Source organism: Protomyctophum parallelum (genome assembly GCF_964188405.1).
Source record: "Protomyctophum parallelum genome assembly, chromosome: 1".
In the NCBI taxonomy this organism is placed as follows: Eukaryota; Metazoa; Chordata; class Actinopteri; order Myctophiformes; family Myctophidae; genus Protomyctophum; species Protomyctophum parallelum.
In genome coordinates this window covers 70,191,809-70,214,653 of record NC_139697.1, presented here as the reverse complement: position 1 = coordinate 70,214,653, position 22,845 = coordinate 70,191,809, and the positions used below count along the sequence as shown (strand labels likewise).

Below are 22,845 nucleotides of genomic sequence, written 5' to 3'. Positions count from 1 at the left end.
TGACGGATTTGAGAAATTGGATATTTCATAATAGTGTGATATTGGAAAAAAACAATATTAAAATAATTGTATTACTTAACTTGATTACTGAAAGCCAGTATAAGATAACTGAGGACTTTATATTATTGTTGAAATTATCAAATTCAATTAAAAAATATTTTAGTGTGTCTGACGGAGTTGACATGAATCAGGTATTAAGTGCATAAATGTCCCATTTTAGAAAGAAATGTTATGCGAAAAACCTGTTCCTTCTCAATATTGGTAGTTGAGACCTGTGTCTACAAATACATCCATTTGATTTGAATGTATCTTAAAAAAAAAAAAAATCCAGTTTGAAAAAAGTTTTGTCCCTTATCTCAAGAATGGGTGAACTGACAAAGAGTATGATTAAATCACACTTCCAGGCGCACCACTAGGCGGAGGCAGTTCGCTCGTAGCGCAGGTGCATACACTACAGAGAGGTAAAGGAAAATCCAAATATCCAATCCATATAAACGAATACATCTTCTATCCAATCCAATCCAATCCACTTTATTTATAAAGCACATTTTTATACAACAAGGTTGAAACAAAGTGCTGTACATAAATAAATACTAAAAAAGCAACAACAGTACATAGACAGGGCACATAAGGACACAATGCAGTGGAAGCAGCAACTCTTAATCAGTATGTTCAAATGCCAAGGAGTACAAGTGAGTTTTCAGACGTGATTTAAACACAGACAAGGATTGAGAAGCTCTGACATGAGGTGGAAGTTCATTCCACAGTGTGGGTGCTACAACAGAAAATGACCTATCCCCCCGGGATTTCAGCTTTGATTTAGGGATCTCGACATCAGGGCCCTTGTCGATACTTTGGGAGTTACAAGTTCCGAAATATAGACAGGTGCCACTGCCAACCCATTTACAGACTTAAAAGCAAACATTAAAATCTTAAACTGGATCCTGTAGCGCACAGGAAGCCAGTGTAGGGAGGCAAGGATCGGGGAGATGTGGTCATACTTCCGTGTCCCTGTTAAGAGGCGAGCGGCCGCGTTTTGGACTAACTGTAGTCGTGACAGGCAGGCTTGGGTAACACCAACATACAGTGCATTACAGTAGTCAAGTCGGGTTGATATAAAAGCATGTATGAGACGTTCAAAATCATTAAAAGTTACGGCAGACTTGACTTTCGCTAAAAGCCTCAACTGATAAAAACTGGATTTTACCACAGAATTGATGTTTATCCAACTTAAAATCACTGTCCAATTTGACACCAAGGTTTGTGACCACCGGTTTTAAAAACAGTTGCAGGGGGCCCAAATCCAGAGAGGAGGTGTCACAGGCAGTGCTGGGTCTGTCTGAACACCATGACCTCTGTTTTACTTTCATTGAAGTTAAGAAAGTTCAGGGCCATCCATGCTTTTATGTCCTTAAGACATTCCAGCAGAGTGTTCAGGGAGTAAATTTGTGAGTCGTCTGCGTAAAAGTGGTAGGGGATGCCATGCTTTTTAAAAATCAAACCCAGAGGGAGGAGATAAAGAGAAAAAAGGATTGGCCCCAAAATCTTCTGATACGATACAGGTGGACTGCGTACAGTTAAGAAAATCCGATCATTATCTCTGGCATGTTGCCTATGCTGGGCAGTGGTCCAACAACCACATGGCACTGGAGATGAGGGAAGTGATATGGTCAGACAGTCTCCTTTGCCACAATTGGCCAATGTCTGACCCGGCCGTTTTCTTTTTAGTTTGTTGATTACTTTACCGTTTCTTCTTTTTTGAGGTTTTAAAAAGGTCTTAAAAGTCCTTTCATTGTCACTAACCCGACAACCCGCGCCCACTTTTGGCCACGCCCATGTCATTTTCCAGGCAGGCACGTGTCACTTCACTGTTATAAGGCTTGGGTACGCTACGCTCATTCTGTAGCTCAGCCCCAATACGTTCCCTCAGTCCCTACGCTTGTTATGTAGCTCCGAGATGAGGTCACATCCACCTCATCTCGGAGAATCTAATAAAAAAATTCCAAATAAAAACAAATTCATAAAAAAAGTGCCCTTCCGGGCACAGGTCTCCACCAGGTTATCCACAGATCCGTGCAGTTAGAGGTAAAAACACTTTTCGGCCAGTTATAGCGCCACCTTGAGGCTGAGTTGAAATTGTTCATGTGGCATTTCGTCCTCGGCCTAGTGGGAATGTGGGTGCACAATTTCACGGAAATCACGCGATGTGTTCATGATTTGCAGCATTTTGTTTGAAACTGAGCAATCCTGTGAACTTTGGAAGCCAATCTTAACCAATCAGGATGGAGTGTGATAAATCTGAAAGACCCGTTTCGTTGAATGGCTCTAGAGAGATTGTGTACCAATTTGCGTGATGTTTGGACAAAATCTGTAGGTGTACTGGGCCGCCACTGCATTCAACGCTTTGAAACTGAGAATTGCCTCGACACATCTAATGGCAGTGTCGTCCACCTGTGGATCAAACTTGTTCGCCATGAGCTGGTGGTGCCAGGGTTGAAACAACCAGCGGAGGTCGCCGCTCCCGTACACACACACGTCTCTTCTAAGTATCGACTTGCATGGAGGACACGGGGCGGGTACATCACCCTCATGACAGCCCCAGTGCTGCAGGCGAGCGATGGCGGTCAGGTCAGAGCGGTGGTACTTGCTGTGGGCCGGCTCCGACCCGGGCACGGAGCTCAGCCTGTTCAGACTGGCCCAAAAGTGTTCTTCGGGGGCAAACGTGTCCTTGCTCCACTCCATGAAGTTCTGAGCCTCTTTGTTCTCCAGCACGTGTTTCACAAATTCTCTGGTGACCACAAAGTAATTGCTGCCTGAGAACATAGGGATTGGTGGGGGTGTCTTCCTGATTCTCGTTCTGGTATTGATGTAATCATTGTCATTATTGACTTCGTGATGGTACTGCCAGCGGACCTTCTTGCTGTCCGGCACGTCCTCGGACTCCAAACTGTTCTGCCCGTTGAGCACCTTCAGCGTCCGGACCATTTCCGCGTTAGTCTTGATGGGGAGGTCCGCGCCGCACGTGTTGAGCAGGTACTTCCACTCGACGGGTGACTTCAGCAGGTCGTCCATGCAGTTTAAATGGGCCTGAGTCATGGACCAAGTTCCCCAGGACACTCTTTCTAGTTTGCTTGCGACGAACACGTTGGGGAAACAGGACACGATCGCCATCACAGCTTCCTGGAACACCTCCGCCGACTTCTGGTCCAGATGCACACAATAGACATTTTGCGGGTGGTACACGGCACGCAGGAGCCGCTCAAACATCTCGACATCGCCGTGAATCGCCATGGAGTAGGCGATGGGGAAGTCTCGCTCTTCTGCGCTGAGTGGTGCTGCGATGAAGCCTCTCAAGACCTTGTATGCTTGGCAGTCCTTTGTCGTGCTACGATAAAACTCCTCCGATAGCCTCTCTTGAGGTCGTAGAAGTTGAGCAATCTCGTCTTTCTTGCCCACAAGCTCTCCGCGGATGAGAGCCGAGCAGACCGGCCGGTACTCCTCAGCCATCATCGGCGGAGAGTACGGCAGGGAATACTCAGCCATCATCGGCGGAGAGTATGGCAGGGGAGGGTATTCTCGTGGCCCCAACTCGTAAAGCAGGAAAGCACTCAGAAGAATGGTCCCCAATAAAGCACTTAAAAGTATGGCCCGGGGTTTTCTTCTACTAAACTGCCAAACTCGAAAGATCCATCTGTCCATCTCTACCCAAATTAAAATGCAGAAAGGAAATTCTCCCCTGCAGTAGTTAATATAGACAAGGATGACATAATGATGACATGTTGATTATGTAATTGTTACGTCACCCTTAACAGTGCCCCTGTAATGTTTTAAGGATGCAGAAATTAGAATCAGAATCATTATTACAATGTCAATGCAAAGACGAGAAGAGAGCCAGTATTGTTATTTAGAGTTGGTTGTTGGCCAGCGGTCCTGTTTCTTCACCCGTGTGAAGTGAGGGGGCGCTCTTATCATCGTATATCATCATGCATCATACTGGCCAATCAGAATGCCTGTTGCACAACTTTACGTCATATTTGGTGGACATTTGACCTAATTTCTCCTTTCATTGTCGATGGCAAATATGGGATGTGTGGGGACAAGATGACGTAAACTTTCCCTTCATTGTCAATGGCATTTAATGTTTGTGTTGCGGACATTTACGTCATATTTGGTGGAAATTTGACCTAATTTCTCCTTTCATTGTTGATGGCAAATATGAGACATGTGGGGACAAGATGACGTACATTTTCCCTTCATTGTCGATGGCATTTAATGTTTGTGTTGCGGACATTTATGTCATATTTGGCGGACATTTGACCTAATTTCTCCTTTCATTGTTGATGGCAAATATGAGACGTGGGGACAAGATGACGTAATTATTTTGGGTACAAAAGCTGTATATATATGTGAAGTGAGGGGTTCTCTTATCATCGTACATCATCATGACGTAAAATAGACACATATGGCCCTCATTTATCAACGTGGCGTACGCCCAAATATGGGTGTACACCGGAATCTTCTGCTTTTATTATTTCCGCAAAACCTTGAACTTGAACATGCACCAGGACAAATATCACGTCAGGTCGGGAGCTGTCATAGGCTTTATCCTCACCTGTTTTTCTATTGTACACAAGCGGAGCAGGATTGACTGACCAGCTGACAGGCTGTCACAGGCACCCCTGATGTCATTGTTGTAAATGAAAACCATAGAGAGGTGTTCATTCTCGAGGTCGGCTGTACCTTTGACTATAGCCTGGAAGAAGCCTTTCTAACCAAAGTGCTGAAGTATCAGCATAGTACAGCAGATAATAGGAACGATCTTTCACTTGGTGATACAAGCGTGAAATTTGGCATGAACATGCCTCTGGGTCACCTCTTTAACTTTTTTAACCGAGCCAACGAAAAATCCAATATGGCGGTCATTTTTCAAGATGGCCGCCAAATAAAAAAGGCCTTTTGTGGCGGTTCTGGACAACCATGCGGCCGACTCGAGACCGGGCACTGCACTCCCTGTGGGTGTGTGGAACGTGTGTGTCGAATTTGTGGCGAACGGTTCTCGGGTTACGTGGATTACAGATGTACACACGCACACAAAATTCGTGCAATATAGCAGATCATTGGAACGGTTGTTCGCTTGGTGATACAAGCGTGACATTTGTCATGAACCTTCCTTTGGGTCAACTCTTTAACTTTTTTAACTGAGCCATCCAATAATCCAATATGGCGGTGCTATTTCAAGATGTCCGCCACATCTAATTGTTAGCCTATGTCTACATTTCTTACAAATTTTAGGAAAAAATTCACCATTATAGATAGATAGATAGTTTATTTTTTATTTTGTATTCTTTATTTTTATTTTTTATATTCTTTATATTATTTTTCTTATTTTTTTGTTATTATTTTTAGTTTTCATACTGAAAATGGTAGCATGCTAATGCTAACTTAATGCTAACATGGTAGCATGCTAATGCTAACATGGTAATATGCTAGCATGCTAACATAGCATGCTAACATGATAATGCTAACATGCTAATTAGCATTAGAAAATGGTATAAAAAATAAAAAGAAAGAATAAAAGAAAGATTTAAATTTAAAAAAATAAATAAAAAAAATCTATCTATCTATCTATCTATAATGGTGAATTTTTTCCAAAAATTTGTAAGAAATGTAGACATAGGCTAACATTTAGATGTGGTGGCCATCTTGAAATAGCACCGCCATATTGGATTCTTGGATGGCTCGGTTAAAAAAGTTAAAGAGGTGACCCAGAGGCATGTTCATGCCAAATTTCATGCTTGTATCACCAAGCGAACAACCGTTCCATGCTATATTGCACGAATTTTGTGTGCGTGTGTACATCTGTAATCCACGTAACCCGAGAACCGTTCGCCCCACCGACTTCAAATTCGACACACACGTTCCACACACCCACAGGGAGTGCAGTGCCCGGTCCCGAGTCGGCCGCACCCATGGTTGTCCATGGCGGCCATCTTGAAAAATGACCGCCATATTGGATTTTTCGCTGGCTCGGTTAAAAAAGTTAAAGAGGTGACCCAGATGCCAAATTTCACGCTTGTATCACCAAGTGAAAGGTTCTCTCACAATATGGCTGTTAGCCGCTGTACTACAGCTAGTGCAGACCATCTCATAGCTTGGCTACAGATGTAAACTTTTAGTTTTTATCTTTGGCAGCCTAGGGCATGTGCATAAGTTGCTTGGTTAAAATGTTATTGATTAAAATAAAATAATAATTAAAAAAGGTTTCTATAAAAACTTTTTTTTTAAAACAATTACTAAAATCCTGGCTGCATGAAAGGTTAAAATAAGTTTGCAGCTTTAAGTAAACGTAAAACATTTACGCAAATAACAGAAAATAGTATTTCTGAGTTCTGAGCTAGATGAAATACAGTACAAAACATACAATTTATTCAACGTGATTATAACAAAACAAAACAAAGCAAAAACATCTGTGCTCTGTTGGTGGGTGGGTGGGTATTCACAGCCGTAGTCGGGGTAAATGGAACAGACACAAGGCCTGTAAAACTAAAATATTCAATGTCTGGATGTCTAGAGGGGACTCTCTAAGGACACAATGTTAGCGCCAGGCTGTATACTCGCACTCTCACTTATTAGGACTCTCTGAAGGACCTGTAACGCCTGCATACCCAGTAAAAATACTCCTCAGTGTTAATGTATCCCCATTTGTAACAAACACAGAGTAATACAAATGTAATCAAAAGAACCCTATATCAACTTCAGGCATACTTCTCGGAGTATACACATTTTACAATGTGACTCATTCTCATAGTGTCTCATCCAAAACTTTCATATTGCAGGAACATGAGGAAAACATGAGTGTAAACTTAAAATAAAAAAACTCCTTTGATCTACGATCCTATCTATGAAAGAAAGAGTGTAAATAGCCGGGGAGCCACAGGCCCAAAATTGGAGAGGACCTGTGATGTCATGCTGTACTTTTTATTTGTGTTTTTTCTATTAATTTGGTCATTAAAACACATTGGCTGCTACAGAAGCCAGCCAGGCTTATTCTTCTGGTGCTATGGACTTAACATTGAAGGAAAATCAAATGCATACATCAAAAGAAAGCCCACTTCAATTTAAAAAAGAAATTTTCTGGAGATATTGACCTTTTTGCAACACCTGCTTTTGCCTGCAAGTGATTATCTTGAACAGCAAGCAGAGTTATGGAAGGTTTAAAGTCACAGACATTGACAGGCAGATATAAAAATGAACACAATAAATATACTATAAATCCTATACACCGAATGAAAGCCCTGAATGTCTACTTTTACGAGAAAAACAGTACACATTGATCCCATCTACAGTTTGACAGTAATTGGTTATTGAATTCAGCTTGTGCCCACCAGAGATAACTTCAGAGAAGACATGGACCTGAACTCCTCAAGATTCACAAAATAAGGCCTATAGCGACATATAAATACTATATACCGTATGAAACAGAAGACTCTCTGCTTTCATAAGAAAAAAACTTCTACTGTAATAATAATAAAAATCACACCCCTGTGAAGTGAGCGGTGCAACTCTGTCCCATTCTGTTCTCTACGTATTCACTACAGCTCAATATATACGGACTGAGGCAGAAAGTAATGTAAACCTTTTATTTACAGTTTGGTCTGTAAACATATACTGTAATTAAAAAAATCACCCCCCTGTGAAGTGAGCGGTGCAACTCTGTCCCATATTCTGTTCAAAACAGAATATGGGACAGTTGCACCACTGATTTTTTTGTCAGAATGTTATTTTCTACTTTTTGTGTGGATATTCTTGATGCAGAAAAACAAAAATGCAGAATAGAGCCCCTACCAGGGCACAGGAAATTATTCCCCTTTCATTTTCCTCATAGACATTTCAAAAAGTATTTATTTAAAGACCTTTCAAGCCTCGTACAAAGCCAAATCCAGTTGTGACAAATCATGACAACAAACACAATTTTTCGGGCCGAACAAATAATTAGAAGAAAAAAACGGCAGGTTAAAACACTCTTTTTGTTGTTTTTCATCTTTGTAATTATTTGTTTGGTCCAAAATATTGTGTTTGTCATCATGACCTCTCACAACTCGAGTTGGCTTTGTCCGTGGCGTAACCGTCTTTAAATAAATACTTTGTGAAATGTCTATGGGAAAAATGCATTGGGAATTATTTCCTGGGCCTGGTGTCGTCATGAAAGGGGGCGGGACTGCAACGCTCTATTGCAGATGTTTTATGTTACAATGCAGATTTGTTACCAACACATTGTTAAAATTGCACATTGCATAAAAATAAATGCAATGTTTTGAACAAGTTCAAACAAGTCTTTCATTCATTAATAGTCTTAGACCTGAGGACAATTAAAAGACAGTTTTTTCATCAAGGACCCCAAAAATGATATGTATTTGGCCGCCGACCCCCATCCCAGAAGTAAAGATTTGAATTAAAAATGTGTGTGCTCTGAAAGAATATATATACAAAGATTTGCGCCACAATTTCACTGTTTAAAAGAAATAGCAGATCTACAAGCTTGGTGCCGCACTATGAGCTTGTAGATCTGCTATTTTTCCAATAGCTAAAGTATAACATAATGCTTAAAACACTAAAAGGGGTTCCCGTCCTGAATGGGTTAAGGGTCAAGGTACTTGGTGAGAATTCTCCTCACTGTCTTTCCGCTTCCCTCATTACAGTCAGTGATAGATACCTGTTGGGTCTTGTATTTCTTTGAGGGGCGCTAGCCCCGCCTATATCCAGCTTTTGGGGTGTGTGCACAAACTTTGTCCTACACACACACATTCAATTACCATTGACAATTAATGGAGAATCTATATCATGCTGACATGACGCAAATTGTGATTGGCCGGAATACTTGTTGCCACACGTTAAACAAATCACACTCATGTGAAGTGAGGGGTGCTCTTATCATCATACATCACATTCTGTGCTCAGCCAATCAAGTCATCGCTATGGGGTACACATGAGGGGTAGCACCCCTCAAAAATAGCAGACATACAATCTGATATTTTGAACATAAAAAAATAATCGCACCGGTGTGAAGTGAGGGGCGCTCTTATCATCTTACAACATCAATTACAACATAATGTTTGCAACGGGTTTGTTTTAGTCCTCAAAACATTAAACCTTAACATTAAATTTGTCTTTATTGTCTATGGTGTTTTCTTTTAGAGGAGATCCAATATGACATATGACATGACTACAATCCTATATATTTGGTAGGGGTAGACCTAGTGCTGACATCAGATAAATGTGGTAGAACCCATGGATAGATCTGATTGGCTTAGTCATCGTGACAAAGCATAGTCGGATAATATATATTAGAGGTCTGCTTAAGGTTTGCGGGCAGAAGAGGTGATCCAAGTGATTATGTTTATGCCGCAGAGGCCATGCCAGGCGGCCCACATGAAAAGGCATGTCAAGGTGTGTGTGGCTACCTCCAACCGGGCGGACTATTCCAAACTGGCCCCAATAATGCTTGGGATCAAATCGGAGCCAGACGCGTTTGAGCTGCAGGTGGTGGTCACGGGGTCCCATCTCATCGATGATTACGGATACACGGTCCGCATGATCGAGCGGGACGGTTTTGCCGTCGACGCAAAGATGCACACCATCGTGCGAGGCGAGGACGAGGCATCCATGGCGGAGAGCGTGGGACTGGCCCTGGTCAAGCTGCCCGAACTCCTGCAGAGGCTCCGGCCGGACGTCCTGATCGTCCACGGGGACCGCTTCGACGTATTGGCGTTGGCGATCGCTGCCGCTCTAATGAACGTCAGGATACTGCATTTGGAGGGAGGAGAGGTCAGCGGCACCATCGACGACTCCATCCGCCACGCCGTCAGCAAGCTGGCCCACTACCACGCCTGTTCCACGGACACCGCCAAGCGGCGACTCGTCGCGATGTGCGAGGACCCGTCGCGCATCCTGATGGCCGGATGCCCCTCCTACGACAAGCTGCTCTTGGCGCTTGACCAAGGCGTCCTCGTGGGCACCATCAAACGCCACCTGGGAGATGAGGTTCAGACACGTGACTACGTAGTAGCACTGCTGCATCCCGTGACCACGGACAACCCGAACTCCATAAAGCTCTATGGTTTGATGTTGGACGCTCTGAGGTCCTTCAACAAGAAGACGCTCCTTCTGTACCCCAACGTAGATGCCGGCAGTAAGGATATGGTGCGTCTGATCAGGGAGAAGGGCATCGAGAGCCACACTAACTTCAAGGTGGTGAAGCACGTGCCGTTCAATGATTTCGTCCAGCTGGTGTCCGGCGCCGGCTGCGTGATCGGAAACAGCAGCTGTGGCGTCAGAGAGGCCGGAGCCTTCGGAACGCCCGTCATAAACCTGGGCACCAGACAGACCGGCAGAGAGACGGGTCTGAACGTTCTGCACCTGAGAGACGCCAACACCCACGGTGAGATCTGCAACGCACTGGAGCAGCAATTTGGAAAGTACTACGACTGCTCTATGATCTACGGCGACGGACACGCCGTGGAACGCATCCTGGGGTTCCTGCGGCGCATCGATCTGGACGAGCCCCTGCGGAAATCCTTATGCTTCCCCACCGCAGCCACGGACCCGCACAGCTCACAGGACATGGTCCCCATCCCGGGGATACGCTGCGCTCTGGCCGTGGACCTGGGAGGAACCAACCTCCGAGTGGCCATCGTCAGCAATGGTACCATATTGAACACGATAATGCACCCCAACCCCGAAAAGTACGAGGACAGGATCCAGCTCATACTGCTTTTGTGTAAAGAGGGCTTGGTGGAGGCCTCTTCACGCAAGTGTAATATACTGGGCGTAGGCGTGTCCACGGGAGGGCTGGTCGACCACCAGAGGGGCGTGGTCCTCCAGTCCACCGAGCTCATCCCGGCCTGGTCGTCGGTGGACCTGCGGACCCTCGTCTCCAAGGAGCTGCACCTGCCCGTCTGGGTGGACAACGACGGGAACTGCGCCGCGCTGGCCGAGAGGGCGTACGGGCACGGCAAGGGAGTGGAGAGCTTTGTCTCCGTCGTCACCGGAACGGGCATCGGAGGAGGCGTCGTCCAGCGCAAACAGTTGGTCCGTGGCAGCGAGCACTGCGCCGGAGAACTGGGTCACGTCAACGTGTCACTGCTGGACGACGGCCCCGAGTGCACTTGCGGTGGCCGAGGGTGCGTGGAGGCCTACGCGTCCGGAATGGCCCTGCAGAGAGAGGCGGAGAGGCTGAAAGTGGGCGGGACGGAGCCGCTCAACGCCGGTCACCTCATACACGCTGCCAAGCAGGGCAACTCCGACGCCGTGGCTTTCCTTGAAAAGGCATCTAGGGCACTGGGCATGTGCATTGTCAATATCGTGCACATAGTCAACCCGTCCGTGGTGATCCTGTCCGGCGTGCTCGCCTCCTACTACCAGGGTCCAGTCCAACGCTTTGTCTCCCAGAGGTCCCGTTGCTCCAGCACCAAGGTTCTCACCTCTGACCTGGACGAGCCCGCTTTACTAGGAGCTGCTAGCATGGTGTTTGGAGCGCAGAGCACTGGCTCAGTAGAGAAATTCTCGTAATTCATATTTTGTATTCATAAGAAAATGTGTGCACCCGTAATTCATATTTTGTATTCATAAGAAAATGTGTGCACCCGTAATTCATATTTTGTATTCGTAAAGAAATGTGTGCTTGTAATTCATATGTTGATGAAAACCATGAAAAACGACATATACAGTACAGTATAATTCAGTGAACCTCATAGCTCCGAGTTTTGGAGGGTGAGCTAGGTTCCAAACGGGGCTATAGCTTAAATCGCTATAATAGCTATCTATCTATCTATCTATCTATCTATCTATCTATCTATCTATCTATCTATCTATCTATCTATCTATCTATCTATCTATCTATCTATCTATCTATCTATCTATCTATCTATCTGTCTATCTGTCTAATACTAATAGTATTTTATTTTGAAGTTGTAGAAAGACCAAGACCACGTGATGTAATCACGTGACCAAGGGAACAGAATAGTCACATGACTGGACTAATGGAGCAGTGCTGACTTTAGGGAATCAGACTGAATATTAAAAAAACATTTTACTAAGGTTCCTTGGCTGTTTCTTTTATTAGTGTTTTCATAATTTTTCGATTCAGAAGGGGAAAAAAATTTAACTGTTTCTGTTTGCTGGACTCAAACAGAATTACTATGACACCACCATTTTTGTGGTTTTTCGGTTAGCGTTTGCACATTTTTCAGTTCTGAAAAAAAGGAAAACTTAGCAAATTTGACATGACAAATTGTGATTGGCCGGAATGAGATTATGTATGGCTTGTGGGATGTCCCATTTGAAATCGGTAAGTCAGTGAGGGCTCAGTCCCTCCCCTTTATGTGCCCTTTGCCAAAGTCAACATCGATGCTGACTTTGGCAAAGAAATTACCCACAGTTCATAGTTACCAGGGGAATGAGGGGGATCCTCCTAACGTCAATCATTTAAGTATGCAAATTAGTTATGTATCGCGGTTAGAAAACACAATAGACAGTGCTTTCTCACTGTTCTCAAAGGGAGACGGAATGGAAGGATAGGCTATATATTTAATAACAATAATAATAATAAGGGAAACATGATGAGAAATGACTAATGACGTCTTGAGCAACGTAAAATAATATGGAAATGAAATGTATAATGAATATTATTATATATGAATATTACAACCCCTATCACACAGGAAAGTGTATTTATGAAACTAATAATAAAACGATCAGCTTAAATACTAAAATAGACATGATAGACATAGGCATGTACGCACTAGCTGTGAATATGGTGAACTCATATTCAAAGTGCTGTCCCATTCCTTTCACAACAATTTGGAGCCCAGACAGACAGACAGACAGACAGACAGACAGACAGACAGATTTCTATTCTAGATTCTCATAATATTGTTGTACTTACATGGTTTGGTCAACAGATGTCGCTCCTTGTTTGTTTCACAGAAGTGGTTGTTTGGTTCAAAGCTTGAATGTGATGATGTGGTACAATTATGCTACCTCATCTTGCTTTCTAACAAAGTAGATGATTTATCAGAAAATAGGCTATAACTAAGATAACGTTATGGCAAGCCCTCTTTCCCGCAAATACTGCCAAAAAAAAAAGCAAAAAAAAAGCAGAATAACAAATTCAATCATACATTTTGTCTTGTTGACACAACAGGGCGTCTCTGTTTCTAGGTAAACCCGAAAGGTATTTTGCTTACCACGCTATGGCCTTCAAATAAAAACATGCCAACAGGTATACTTTTCTCACACCTGAATGGGTGGGGGAGGGGTGTGTGTGTGTGTGTGTGTGTGTGTGTGCGTGTGTGTGATTTGGTAATTACATGTAGAGGACTGAATGTCTGGCATGTCACAGATCAAGATGCACAGAAACCATTTAGGAACGAAAAATGACGTGATATATTATGGAATGTGTCATCTAGTTCATTACTGTTGGTGGCAATGTGAAGCATTTACGCTTAATTTACGGAATCACGATACATTGCATTGAGAACTTGTAGATCGGCTATTTTTCTGTGCACGACACCGGCATTATGATGGTGTATAGCCAGGGATTCCACCAGACCAGTTCAGTCTAGGCACACCATGGATACTAAATTCATCAACACCAAGACTACACTTCAGAAAAACGCAGCACAATGGCAGTTAGTTTTTACATCATGCAGGACACCAACCCATCATCAAACACCCAATAGCCTCATGGGAGAGTGCACACTGGGACTGAACAAATTAATCATTAGCCTATCGCTATTTAGATATTTGGCACAAATATTGAGGTATGATGTTTTGTCCATATTGCACATGTGCAGCCCCAGGCCCATATTGCCCTCCAGTAACACCGACTGTTTTTCTCCTGCACAGAACCCTGAGCCTAAATCTGACTTATAACAGTGAGTTACCTTGTTGTGGCAAATGTGTCCCAGCTGAGCATAAGAGCCGCTGTGTGTGTGTGTGTGTGTGTGTGTGTGTGTGTGTGTGTGTGTGTGTGTGTGTGTGTGTGTGTGTGTGTGTGTGTGTGTGTGTGTGTGTGTGTGTGTGTGTGTGTGTGTGTGTGTGTGCGTGCGTGCGTGCGTGTGTGTGTCACTAAGAGCAAGATGACTGTATAAGCGCACTGTTTATCCACGTCAGACAATCAGGGGTCCAAAGTGTATACCCTTACGGATCTGTAACTCTGAAAGTCCCAGAGAGTAGAAGAACATTGTATCAAATGGGAGTGTGTGGCCTCTAATGCATATCAAAGCGGGGGTCCTTGAAATGGAAACGGTTGAGAGGCACGGCTATAAGCGCACACGGAGCAGCATCCCTTCCTTTTCTCTCCACCCAGTCATTTAGCTGAGGTTAACGTCTTCCAGATGTGGCCAGTGTTTCCATACGTCAAGGCTATACTCAGCTGCTGGCCATACGCTGCGAGGTTATGAGGTCAAAGATGCTCCGTGTCGCTCTGAAGAGACGATCTAGCAAAGATCGCACGCACGCACGCACGCACGCACGCACGCACGCACACACGCACACACACACGCACACACACACACACACACACACACACACACACACACACACTGAGTGCAGTGAAAGTTTGTGTGTAAATGCAATAGATGTGTGTGTGTGTGTGTGTGTGTGTGTGTGTGTGTGTGTAGCATGCAGGTGCGTGTGTGTGGCTCTGTGCAACCATGACCTTCTGGCTGTATGCCAGGAGGATTCTCTCTCACGCACACATGCACACACACACACACACACACACACACACACACACACACACACACACACACACACAGTTTGGGGTTTCAATGTCTTTAATCAAACTTCATCAGCAGAGCTTGACATTTCTGGTCTGTGTAATATTGACTACAGTCTGCTTCCGTAACATACGTAGACACAGGAAACAGTGTCTGTATGGTACATTCGTCCCAATGCCAACTAATTAGATAGAGGCAAAGAAAATACAAAGCAGACACGATTCCTGTGTGTGTGTGTGTGTGTGTGTGTGTGTGTGTGTGTGTGTGTGTGTGTGTGTGTGTGTGTGTGTGTGTGTGTGTGTGTGTGTGTGTGTGTGTGTGTGTGTGTGTGTGTGCGTGCGCGCGCGTGCATGGGTGCTGGTGTGCGTGTGCATGGGCAGCCTGACCCACTAAACAAAGTAAACACATCTTCAACCTCCAAGATCATAATTAGTTTTTGTTTTTTTCACCAATCTAATAAACAGCTAGCACCTACAACTGTAACAATGAAATGTATGCTTTTCTACCAGATATGATTTTGTTTTTGTAAAGTTGTGAGACATTTTCATTAATCTAATTTATATTGGTGTCAGATCTTGCTGGCTGAGGCTTGGGGGTCGTTTTTAACCGAAACAGTAGGCCCATATATATTCTGTGTTGTGTGTGCGTGCGTGCAAATGTTGAGAGTTAGTGAGAGAATTATAGGCACTTTCTTGTTTAGTTTCTGCAGTAAGCTACAACGCGAGGCTGCATCATTGAGATCAGTTTCTGCAGTAAGCTACAACGCGAGGCTGCATCATTGAGATCAGTTTCTGCAGTAAGCTACAACGCGAGGCTGCATCATTGAGATCTTTCAAGCTTGTAGAATATTGTTATTTCAGTAGTATCTACCCAGGCTAGTTGAACTTATGGATTCAAATAATGCATCTAATCTACAGAACTGTGATTCATGTGGTCTGTCTATAGCCAACCTGCGTATGTCTGAGAGATGACAACAAAGAGGGCTCTGTGTGTGTGTGTGTGTGTGTGTGTGTGTGTGTGTGTGTGTGTGTGTGTGTGTGTGTGTGTGTGCGTGCGTGTGTGCGTGCGTGCGTGTGCGTGTGTGTGACTGTGTGTGTGCGATTGTGTACTGTCTTGCATTACAAGTTGAAGTCCAGATGTCCACAAGAAGGATTTGAGTAATAGACATTGTGAGGAATGAGTATCATCATAGGTTTAGGGGTTTGTGTTGGAGCTATGCCTGGTTTATACTTGTTTGCGCACCAAAAACAACAGATCTACAAGTTCACAACGGGTTGCAGTGTGGCGCCATGTGCACTCATAGCTGAATGGGTAGAGAGGCTGCCTGGGAAACAGAACTGGGACCTTCTGTTTGATCCCCAGCCCCAGCAATGTGTCCCGAGGAAGGCACCCAACGAACCCCTATCTGCCTCCCCTCCACCCTGCGCTCAATTCAAAGGCGCTTTATTGGCATGAGAAAACGTATGTTTGCGTTGCCAAAGTAAGTGTCAATTGTCAAAAACATCATAAAACAATTTAAGAAACAAACTGGGTAAAGTATACAGTTGGTGGGGGTACAGCATTGTGTAAACAGAGCTATACAGTATATGTCACAATAACTGGCTCACTGAGCACTGTGAGCAGTGAGCAGTTATCAGTTGGGTGAAGCTGGAGTGCGTGCGTGTGTGTGTGTGTGTGTGTGTGTGTGTGTGTGTGTGTGTGTGTGTGTGTGTGTGTGTGTCCACCCTAATGACGCCAGTACCTAGTGACTCAGGACTGGCTGTTGTTCACAAGCCTCGGGTCGGGTTACATGAGCCATCCGTCAGCAGCGATAAAAATGGGCTCCCTCAGGACACAAGTGACAAAGCAGTGTTCACACCAGGCCGGGGTCAAATTGTATTTACAGATAATCCCTGGGCTTTGTTTTCAGCTGCTTGAAGTGCCACATGGGTGTGGTTGACTGTCACTGAGACAATACAATGAGTAAAGACAATACAATGAGTATCAGAATGTTTGGACAATCAACAAGGAAAGTATTTCTGTGAGAGGCAACTTGGTGGTCACTGTTTGGATTGTCCTGATTGAGTATAGACCAGTGCATGGTTCCAAACGGTGTGCAGAGCAGAGGCATATACTCACTGCTGTGCCATGAGACAAGCCCAGGTGTGCCTTGGGACTTTGCGTCAACCACCTTGTAGATAGACTATTTTTTGAATAGCTGCAAAATTCAAAAATTAGTTCACTATATCAATACAGATACCAATTTTATTCACATTTCTTTCTTCTTTTATTTTTTATTTTTTTTGTGACTTTGAACCTGGCCATGCCATTATAGGCTAAATCTTTTATTCAAATGTATTATATTTGTAATATTAACACTCAGCTACAGTACATGTTGCTTGCTAGAAGGCCAGTATTGCTTGTTAGAAGGCCTGGCCCTTTAGCTGACTGGATTGTATGGCACTTTGTGAATGGGAGTTCAGGGTTCGACTCTCGGCCACAGTCTTGTTGACCCTTGATACTGTATTTTACAACCCATGGCACTTTGTGGTGGGATGGTACTGGCCTGGGTAAGGGAAAATAACTGATCTACAAGCTCACAATGTGTTGTATTACAGGTGTGAGGGGAAAGAAATATAGAGTCCGCGACACTGGTAAGGGAAAACTCTGCAGCTCCACTGGTTTATTAATTCAACGTTTTGATCACTGGGATCTTCTTCAGGAATCAGGTGTGCCCATTGGTGTGCCTTGGGCACAAACAGTTTGAAAACCACTGGAGGGGCCCCACCCATCAAGCGATCCATGTCGAGAGAAAAAAAACACACAAAAACAGCAGTTGCCATGAAGTTACAGTATTTTCAAATGTGATTTGTCCAATTCAATGACTCAAACACAATGCTGACATATTTTCCTTTGGATTGGCATGATGCTTTCTGTCATCTGGGGTAAATCTCTGACCACAAAACAAAAAACAAAAGCAAAAGTCTGTGCAGTGGAGGGACAATGGAGACACAAATCACACAATCAGAATGGATCGTCTCTGACGAATCCATTCTTGGCATTTCTGTGGCCTATAATTGATCTCGAGACATGCCAATCACATTCTCTCCCTCTCATCTTCTCGCTCTTCTACCAAGTGTGTTCATGTAAATAGTAAATACACGTGTTTGCAAGGAAGTGTATCTTGTTTGCACACCGCTCACTTGACTAACGACCGCTGTCGCCGGGGCATTCTCTGACCATTCACGGTATCGCTGAATTATGACTCCACTAATATTGACACAGGCCTTTTCTTTCTGTAAGAGCAGGCAGACTGAGAGAAACAGATGCACGAAACAGGTCGCTATACTTATCGCAAGTTGTGAAATACAGTGGTGGTGAAGGACGAGAGGGACTGCACTCAGTCACGAGGCAGACGGCCGGGTCATACCCAGGGTCGTCCTCTGGGGGTGTGTTATATCCTAAACAATTCTCAGAGGGTTGTGTAGAGCAGAGAGACCCTACCCTCACACGCTACACCAAAGCACGTGGACATGTTTTCAGAGAGAGAAATAATGCACCCTAGAGCAGGATTCACATTTGTCATCGCTATGACATTGATGACATTTGCAAATATGTAACAGCTCCCAAATCCTCCTGGAAATGTGCGATGCCGCCGAGACTAATGACGGTGAATTAGTAGCCTACAAATGAGCCTTCTTCAAAGGTGCATTTTCCCTCTCTGCTCAGTTCAGTAAACACACCTTTTAGACTCATAAATACTGTCCCCGAGGTGCTTTACAGCGCAAACAAGACAGGATTAGTCTTACAACAAGAACATGATATTAAAAAACATGACCTGGGAGCTTCCATCTCAAGAGGCCTCCTATTTGGGTCCAGAAGAAGACCATACCATATGGGTTCTGGAAACCACCTCCCCAGCCCCCACCTGGGAGTCCCATAGCAGTTCCCACGGCTACAAAAAGACGTGAATGAGAAAGACAGACTGACAGACATGGACAGCTACAGTACAGTATACAGTAAAGTGCTTATATTCCATATGTCACAGTCCGGTTCACATGTAGTGTCCCGAGCGGTTAGGAGGTTGAGATCGACTCCCCATGCATGCCTCGGGGCGTGCTTGCATTTCTTATTGAGATATTATTTGCCACGGGGAATGATTAAGTGAGTTATGTTCATTTAATAATGTATTTCATGTGTGTATATTATTGGGGGAGAAACCATGACGTAGGGCCGTAGGCGTAGCTGCAGGGAGTGCACCCCCTCCCCCCTGACTGTGACTGGGTTTTTAATTGGTTTGGTACTTTGAGTGCTTGACATCCACAAACACAAAGGAGTGTTCCTGTCATTAGCAGTTGTTATATTTATTAGTTCATTACATCATATTGCCCAGGGGGCTTGGCAGTTTACTCTGAGCAACATGAGTCGACTGGTTTCTAATTGAGTATTAATGTAACTCTGACAGAAACTTTCTGATGTCAAGTAGTGGCACTTTTTTAAACTTTCAGAGTTAAAATGAACACCCAGGATTTCTCTATGCGCCATTGCACATACAGTATAAAATACAAGCCCACACAAAACCCCCACAAAAGCACTTTTTGGGGGCAGGTCCATGATTGTCCAATTTCATTTAATGGGCCCAAATGGATTGTTATTTGTCTACTTTAAATTACTGTATTAAACACCAAGTAAAATTTACTCTGACAATTTCACTGAGGGGTCCTCTGTTCTTGTTTGGAAAGGGGTGGTTGACCAGTAAGCGCTGTGAGTATTAGAATAACACGCTGCTTTGGACATGTGGTCAAACAATCATAGAGCCTCAGACGATGGAAACCCTTCAAAGAGGAGAAACAGAGCCCCAGGTCCAGGTGGAGCGAAATGCCTTCACGACTGACGACCTATGTCGCGACGTATATTTTTCCGTCGCAACGTATATTCGAGTACGTCCTGGCGTAAATATCAATTCGTCCCGGCAGAACGGACTCGTCGCGGCTATATCTACCCGTTTGCGACCTAGTAGTTTGACTATTCTTTTACGTCGCGACAGAACGGGACACGTCACGGCTATATCTACCCTTCTCGACGTAAAAGGTAATTCGTTGTGGCGTGTGTGGACTCGTCGCAACAGAACGGAACTCGTCGCGGCTATATCTACCCTTCTCGACGTAAAAGGTAATTCGTTGTGGCGTGTGTGGACTCGTCGCAACAGAACGGAACCCCTTGTGGCGTGAGCTGGCCTCGTCGCGACAGAACGTGACTCGTCGCGGCTATATCTACCCGTTTGCGACGTAATGGTTGACTTTGTTATATGCCCGGTGCGCGGTGCCCTGCGCGGTGCCCTGCGCTGCCCTACGCCCACCGCGTGCACCTTGCCGGTCCGCCCTGCGCCCTGTGGCCTGGCACGTGTGCACGTGTGCCAGGCCACCGCGTGCACCATGCCGGTCCGTGGAGCCCTTCGCCGTCCCCAGGCGACCCTGCGTTCCAGAGCTGTCACATGCCCACCGAAAATAGCAGATCTACCAGCTCCTCTCCTACATACGGGATGGCCCGACCCGCGTCTGTGGACCCCTGGGGGGGTGTGTGTGTGAGCGTCTGAGCTCCTATCTGTGTGCCTCCCCCCCCCCCCCCCCCCACCCCATGTGGACCCTTGCAGGGGGGGGGTCGGGGGGTCCCCCTATGCACTTTGTGTAGATGCTGCGTATCGCCTCATACTGAAAAAATTACTATTTTACGCACAGCGCAAGGCAATATGTGATTACGATCGTCCTTCTGGGGGGGGGGGGGGGGGGGGGGGGCTGGCCTACACAATAGATAACCTACCCTGGCCAACACAATAGATAACCTACAAGGACATATGAATTTAATTTATATACACGGCTATATTAATTTAGCCGATCATCAAAGCTCACCGCGCTCGTATAGCGCATTGACTGTCTGTCTGTCTGTCTGTCTGTCTGTCTGTCTGTCTGTCTGTCTGTCTGTCTGTGTCTCAATGACTTGCCTTAGGCGGATAATATAGACTACAAGTACTTTATTAAAGTAAAGTAAAAGAGTGAGTTCTCATTGCGTTCTCTGCGTCGTAGCGCATGCAGATAGGCAGATAGGGGGGGGGGGCAGTTCTATAGGCAAGGGCAGAAGGTTCCTATAACGACAGTGGGTGCGTGCCCACCTTAGAGTAGCCTATATATTTTAAGGCACCCGCCCCGCAACTTATTATTATTGGCTTATTATTTTGCCACCAGCGGAGTTGACGGTTGACGCCGTTGTCTAGTATAGACTATAGGCCTGTGCCAGGATGATTTTAAATAAATATGTCTCTGTCTCTGCGTCTCTAGAGCTATAACATATATACTGTAGCACACATCATGTGTGACACATGTGCACACACACACACACACACACACACACACACACACACACACACACACACACACACACACACACACACACACACACACACACACACACACACACACACACACACACACACACACCGAGTACTAAGTATAAGTAGCATATAGGGTACGGCTCTAAAAACATTAAATACTGCGGGAGCATTAGGCTACACTAAACAAAGTTGGATTTGTACATTGCAGAAACGTAACATAACGTAAGTGTTCTTATTATTGTCCGTCTGGGTTTTATAATGCAGTGTGAGTCCGCTCCGCGATAGCCGATCTGCAAGCTCACAACGCGTTGCGCTGATTGACAGTGCACGTGCAGCAGCTACTGTATAGAATTATATTTAAGTAGGCTACTTTTTTGTGTGACGTCTGTGTGTTATTGACTTCTTGTTCCTTAATGTGCAGGTTTATCAGAGCGATATAGTGCAGCTGTGAGTGAGTAGGCCTATAGCTGCTGCTGCTGCGTCCGTGCACCAATAGAGCGACCGCGGCAGCGGCACGTATGCTTGAAATATTAAATAAAAATATGTTGGGCTTCCGGGCGTCCGTTTCTGGACTGTACCAACGGGCTTAGGGCCGGACGGTCCCTTAACTCCACGGGCCCCTATATTTTAGGCCCGTGCAGGGCTCTAGTGTGTGTGTGTGTGTGTGTGTGTGTGTGTGTGTGTGTGTGTGTGTGTGTGTGTGTGTGTGTGTGTGTGTGTGTGTGTGTGTGTGTGTGTGTCGCATGCGTGCGTAAAGTTAGTAGGCTATCAGAAGCAGCAACCATGCAGAGCTATACCAATCAGATTAAATAGGCTATATGCCTTAAACGTTTGACAAGCAATATTAAAAATACAAATCCACAAGCTCGAAAACCACCTGACGGGCCGCCCAAACGGGTCCGGGGACCCCCGGGCGGTACGGGTCACCGTGGACCCTTGGGATCAAGGGGGGCCACGGGTGTCCACGTTTGCGGAGACGCTGCCTTCATATTAGCCTACTTAAATAACAAGCAGCTGATCTACAATTGACAATTTGACATGTCATTGCGTCGTATTCTGTCTTTCTTTCACGCACGCACGCACGCAGACATGTCACAGACCACCACATAACCATATTTGTATGGCCATATCGTTTATAGGCCTTATAGCTGAATAGCGCCGGCCGTCGGGGGTTCATTTGTTCCAACCGTCCCATTATGGTCAACACTTATGATATGCTATTGCATTCTTCCAACTAAAGATTTAAATATTAATCTGAAAAAATGACATGGCACGGACTGGCTCAGAAAATCTCCCTGCATCATTATATCAAAACCAGGCCTATACTGAATGTAGGCAATTGAATTCCATGACTTTTGTTTCAATCAACTGAACTAGACCAATAAAATAGTAGGCTAGTATTTATGTTTTTCGTTAATAATAATGCATGCTAATTATTATTGAACGGTAAGTACGCTGGTATGTATACGCTATGGTATACACTATAAGCTTGTAGATCTGTTTATTTTAAGCATGCCGCCGCATTCTGTCAGAATCTCGTGTGTGTTATTATTGAACCATTTCATTTCATGTCTGTCTGTCTGTCTGTCTGTCTGTCTGTCTGTCTGTCTGTCTGTCTGTCTGTCTGTCGGCATCTGATCTACAAGCTCACGCATCGCAGCGGACAGCGGTTGATTATCGCTGGGCCGCAGCGGGTCT

The 22,845-nt window shown here is 44.9% G+C and overlaps 2 protein-coding genes across 2 annotated transcripts; one reads left to right on the top strand and one right to left on the bottom strand.

The window, feature by feature from the left end:
* Positions 1–392: 392 nt before the first annotated feature.
* Positions 393–3,543, bottom strand: LOC310854761 (beta-1,3-galactosyl-O-glycosyl-glycoprotein beta-1,6-N-acetylglucosaminyltransferase 3-like; the record flags this gene model as incomplete). Its single annotated transcript, XM_083759438.1, has 2 exons — positions 393–451; positions 2,343–3,543. 2 exons carry the CDS (start codon positions 3,541–3,543, stop codon positions 393–395), a joined length of 1,260 nt encoding a protein of 419 aa, XP_083615564.1.
* Positions 3,544–9,399: 5,856 nt separating this feature from the next.
* On the top strand, positions 9,400–11,568 carry LOC310854754 (bifunctional UDP-N-acetylglucosamine 2-epimerase/N-acetylmannosamine kinase-like; the record flags this gene model as incomplete). The annotated part of the gene is made up of 1 exon (XM_083759428.1): positions 9,400–11,568. The coding sequence occupies one exon, from the start codon at positions 9,400–9,402 to the stop codon at positions 11,566–11,568; it is 2,169 nt and encodes a 722-aa protein (XP_083615554.1).
* Positions 11,569–22,845: the final 11,277 nt, after the last annotated feature.